At 46.8% G+C, this 5,338-nt stretch overlaps 1 protein-coding gene across 1 annotated transcript; it reads right to left on the bottom strand.

The window, feature by feature from the left end:
• Positions 1 to 776: 776 nt before the first annotated feature.
• On the bottom strand, positions 777 to 1,428 carry Epcip (exosomal polycystin 1 interacting protein). The gene has a single exon (XM_034515633.2). It carries the CDS (start codon positions 1,404 to 1,406, stop codon positions 777 to 779), a length of 630 nt encoding a protein of 209 aa, XP_034371524.1. The 5' UTR covers positions 1,407 to 1,428.
• Between the last annotated feature and the right edge of the window lie 3,910 nt (positions 1,429 to 5,338).

A 5,338-nucleotide genomic window follows, 5' to 3' on the forward strand; every position in this document is an offset into this window, starting at 1 on the left:
CCTGCCTGATTCTACCTGGGACAGAATCATCTGCTTGCCAGTCCTATAAACACCAAATACACTACCAGCCATCCGCCCCCAGTGACTGGTCTCTGTTATCAGACTGACCGCTGGGATTGCCACGTTACGATCCAAGAAACCCGTGTTTTATTCTGTAGTAGCCATCGTGTGGAAAGTAGCAATGCTGAAAATGTTTCTATGCCAAAGAGCCTCGTCATGGGAAGGGCAAGCACAAGTAATAGTGTAATTGTAAGCAAGCGTGTTTGCACAAGTTTCTTACAGTATGTTACAGTTTTTCTTAATCCCATAGTGATCTTAATTTATAAGTTAGATTTTATCAAAAGTCTCTATAGGAAAACTACAGTATGCATAGGGTTTTGTCTTGTTTGCTCATTCAGGTGTCCTGGGGTCTTGGAGTGCATGCACACAGGTAAGGAAGAATTACTGCATTCTGAAAGAAGATCCTTGGGGCTATGACTGTACTGAGCTCCAATAAACAGTCCCTGGAACGGACTACTCTCTGCCCCTCTAACCAGACAGCTCTTCCCGGGGACCAGTCGCAAAGACCTAGCGTCTAGCTGACCCTTGGGACATAGTTCAGGAGTCAGATTGCTCTTAAGTGGGACAGAGAGAACCGGCTGCTCATAGGTGTGGCTTTGTCATAAATGGAGGCTAGGAGAAGGAACAGGGACAACTGTCTTAGGACCTTATTCCCAGATTCCTGTTCAAGTGCTCTATTTTTTTTTTCAGAGTTCCTGGTGGATGGACACAGGATGCTAGTAAATAACCGTGACAACATAGCTGCTGTTGTTTGGCACTGGGAACGTTTTAAAGTAAGAAAAATCAGGGAAGTCACTGGTGAGGCTAGAAATATTGTCAATACTGTATGACTTTAAAGATGAGGCCCTGTTGAAAAGAGCCGTATCTAAGAGTGAGATGAGCACACATGTTTGCCAGCCTTTGTACAAGCCTTCCCTTCTGTTGTGGATGAGCAAACTCTGCTCCGGCGAGGAATGCTTGGCCTCAGTATTGATGCGAAGCCTCTTCAGCCCATAGATAGCCAGGTACTCGGTGGGGAAGGTGTTGGAACCACATAGGGAAAGCTTCAAGTCTTGGACCAGAGCGAACTTCAGCAGGTGGCCCAATGTGGCTATATCTGTGAACCAGATGGTCAGATGGCCATGATAGCTGGTTTGTTCCAAGTCAAAAGGCGGGACAGATTTACAGCTGCACACCAGGTTGGCCAAACTGTAGTCACAGTCCCTGATGTCTACGGGGCAGCTGCAGTTCTGAATGGTATTTCCCTTTGTGAAAATCAGTGTGCTCTGACCTTTTGTGAAGTGGCCAAGTGCAAAGATGCCTAGGGCTCCGAGCAGGAGAAGGCAGAAGCTGGGAGGTGGTGTCATTCTTGTCTAGCGTGGACTGGTGTGGTCCTGTTTGTCCCTCATGAGCCAGTCCATTGTAGGTCACCTGAAAGGAAACCGGACGCTTTATCACCACTGCCTCCTTAGAAGCACGCACCCAGTCTCAACGCTGTCAGAGCAGCATTGTCAGCATCCCTGTCTTGCATTTCTAATCAGGCAGGCAGGACTTTAATCTTGGCACTTCATGAGAAGCAGCAGCAAGACTTCTGAACTCTGCTCAGTTGAGACATAAAACTTCCAGTGCTCTGTGCTGACAGTGAGGCTAACCTGCCAAGAGAGAGAGCTGGGGCGATGCCAGCAATGGGGCCACCACATCCTATCCACCCTCAGGGACTTGGAGTCACTTCAGTAAGCACGCCCTGCCAACATGCAGTTACTGCCTACCTGAACATGTACAACCCCCGAGCAAGCACACGCCCTCCTCCCGCTCTGTATCTGACTTCTTGGAATCCAAAGACAAGCAGTTCCTTGTAGGAGTCAGCTAGCCACCTACGCAGGCTGGCTAACCTGCAAAGTGCAAGCAGCAGTGAAGCATTAATGGTAAACCTCCTTACCAGACAAACCCCCTCTTCTCCCCACCCCTCCACACAGTACTGCTTTCTCTGCTCCTACAAACACACTTTTGTACCAGAGTCAGTCGTAACTCTTACAGGATGATGAAAGGACTAGCACCCTACATTTTAATCTGTTATCTGAATGTATCTGCCTCTATCCCACAACAAATTTTATGAACCAATTTTCTCAGGTTTACTGTGAGACCCCCAAACTAAGCAATATATAAGCACTGAAAAACACACTGTAGTGGGAAAATGGGAAGCACAGAGTAACTGGGGGGAAAGACTGGCTGGCTGGCCAGGCATATAACAGACGAGCTGTCCCCTTTTGTGGCTCACAGGGAAACAAACATTGTGGCAGAAGCCATCAGATTTCAGTTTAGCAAAAACACTTGAAGTTTCTCCTGACTTACCTGATGATTAAAGACAAACCAAACATCTGTGTTTATGGAACACCATAGGGATCGGGAGACACTTGGCACGAGCCTGTGTCTGGGATGGTCAGGGTTATGGGCAGGACCACCGTGAGAAGGGATGGGCAAGCAAGAGGAGTATTCTGAGATGTTTGATATATGTGCAAAGATTAAGACGACAGCAGAAAGGACACACTGAGTTGCAAGGTGAGGAGGCCACAGGCACCAAGAAACGGGAAGGAGGCAGAGCTGAAAATGCTTAGACAAGCACATGTCCCGGGAAGGATAAAAACATGTGCTGTGTGCTGCGTGCTGCTGCCATCCAAGCTTCATCTCAGTGGAAGGTGAGTAGGGCTGAAGCGAGACTAGCTACACAGGGTAGAGTACACAGGATGCTCACAGAGATGCAGGAGAAAGATGGGCTGAGTTACTGGAGGGCTGGATAAGCTTTATATAGCGCCTTGCGTTTGCTTTGAAGCAGACACATGAGACTCTTAAAGAGATTATTAACAGGTATATTTTGTAAGAAAAGAGGGCTTTGTGAAGCTTGGGGGTGGGGCGGTGTGCTTTGTGAATAAGAGGTTTGTTTTAAATGGCACTAGAAGGCAGAGATGACCAGCTCCCTCACTTTGTAAGGAACAGGAGGGGGTTTATCAACTACAGGATAATTCTAGACAATCAGTTGTCCCAGATTCTATCAGGTTTCTGGGACTTTATGTCCCAGTGGCCAACACTAGGGATATTGTGAATGTCATTAGCTCTCTCTGACACCCTGCCTAAAAGAGAAAGTGATGGAGACCAGTGAGGAGAGAGTGGCACCGGCCTAGACATGGGAGGCAGTGGCAGCCTCTGTCTGCAGGTACCGGTAGTGTTCAGGGCATGCAGGAAAAAGGAGAGGCAGGAAGGAAAGCATGTTGTTTGCTGGAATGAGGACACCAGAAGTTTCCAAAGAGATTTGACAGCCTCTTCCCAATAGTCAAAGCCCTTACTAGGAATCAGTCACTACCCACTGACATCAAGGAGCCCCAAAGCCAGACTTAAGGAGGCCAGGTGCTAGAAGCTTCACGAAGGGGCTACAGGTTGGGACAAATGTCCCGCTAGTCATTTCATTCAATTTCAACATTTTTCCCTTCAGTTTGCCATGACTTTCTCTCTGCAGGTCTGTTACACATAGACCTCGCACGCCCGGCTATGCTCTAAACAGGATGGGCACACATGAGCTATGTTGCCTATGCTTCATAGTAGTGGCAGAGAGACAAATGTTCCACCATGGGGCACAGGAAGAGGTGGGACCCTGAGAGAAAGATGGGTCCTGTCAAGGTAGGCTGAAGGTTCCAGACCAACAGGACCTCTGGCTTCTCCCTTCCCTCTCCATCCCTTAACACACAGGCTCAGTCTGCTCTGTCCTCTTTGAGGTTTTTCCAAATTCTATCCTGATTATATGGGTATTTTATCCTCTCCCTACTTTAGAAATATCCCCTCCTCAGAATCTGAGGGAATAGGAAGGAACAAGGGAGGTTTGTAAAAAACAACAAAAACAAAAACGAGTGTGCGTGTGCTGGCGCATGCTCGTGCATGTCATAAGCCCATTAAGTATAATTCATATGTATCATGATTTGTTTATTTGTTTTTCTTGCTGTTGTTTTGTTTTGTTGAGACAGGGTTTCTCTGTGTAGCCCTGGCTGTCCTGAACCAGACTGACCTGGAACTTGTAGACATCTGCCTGCCTCTTCCTCCCAAGTGCTAGGACTAAAGGTATACACCACCACGCCCAACTACTGCCCGACTTATAAAACAACACAATTACATTAGGAAAACATTACCATTTAAATGACTTCTTTTAGATTTATGGGGATTACATATGCACAATATTAAGAGTAGCATGTCTCAGGAGATTTTTTTTTTTAAAGAAAAGAAGAAATAGTCCTTTCCTCAAATATTCTTTAGTGAAGCTTGACACCTTCAAACCCAAAGTGTAGTTTAGGCACAGATTTAATGTGGTACACAAATAGTCACTGAAGGAACTGTGGCAAGCTACTGTGATTCCTGCTTAAAGGTATTTTCCAGTGGGAGATGAAGCCGGACCCGATGGGGGGTTCTTGACTGGCCTTGTGCTTTGTTTTTAGTAAGGTGCTTTACTCAAGGTGCAGTAACTCAACCAGTTCTATTGATTGAGCTTAAAAGCACAGCTCAGCAAAGGTCAGCCACAGGAAGTCAGCTCAGACTACCATCTTGAGCACAAGGTAATTGGCTTAATATCTGAAGAATCATGCTGAAAAAAGATAGGCTACAGGCTGACTCTTTTTTTTTTTCTTAAGTCTTCTTCCTCAGTGGGCTGGGTTCTCAGACAAGTTCATACCTTCCAAGATGAGCTTGGTCTAGACAGGTTTTCTCCCAGCTGAGCAACCTTCAGAGAAATTTGTACTTTAGCCTCCAAACCATAAGTTAAAGAAACTTGCCCCCACCACACTTTTTTTTTTTTTTTTTTTTTTTTTTTTTTTTTTTTTTGGTTTCTCCAGACAGGGTTTCTCTGTATAGCCTTGGCTGTCCTGGAACTCACTCTGTAGAGCAGGCTGGCTTCGAACAGAAATCTGCCTGCCTCTGCCTCCCAAGTGCTGGGATTAAAGGCATGTGCCACCTCCGCCCGGCCCCACCACACTTTTTTCCAGTTTACCAATAGATAGAGGCAAAAATGTGTTGCTTTCTTGAGTCAGACACTTAGCCCTGGACCAAGAGTAGGACAAGGGACTCAGGAGGCAGTAGACTGTGTGTGTGTGTGTGGGGGGGGGGTGTTTGCACAAGAGGAAAGCAAAGAACAGCACCAGAGGAAGGCAAGGTAGGCAGAGCCTGTATGCCCTCAAAGCTCATGTGTAAGCTGACCTCCTCACCCCCAAACTCCCAGCAAGCACCGAGAGAATGTGCTGCCATAGTACGCACAAATGTGCTC

This window comes from Arvicanthis niloticus, chromosome 12 (genome assembly GCF_011762505.2).
Source record: "Arvicanthis niloticus isolate mArvNil1 chromosome 12, mArvNil1.pat.X, whole genome shotgun sequence".
Lineage (NCBI taxonomy): Eukaryota > Metazoa > Chordata > Mammalia > Rodentia > Muridae > Arvicanthis > Arvicanthis niloticus.

Excerpts from the sequence above, each read along its gene's own strand:
- Epcip (XM_034515633.2), bottom strand. The coding sequence starts at position 1,406 with ATGACACCACCTCCCAGCTTCTGCCTTCTCCTGCTCGGAGCCCTAGGC.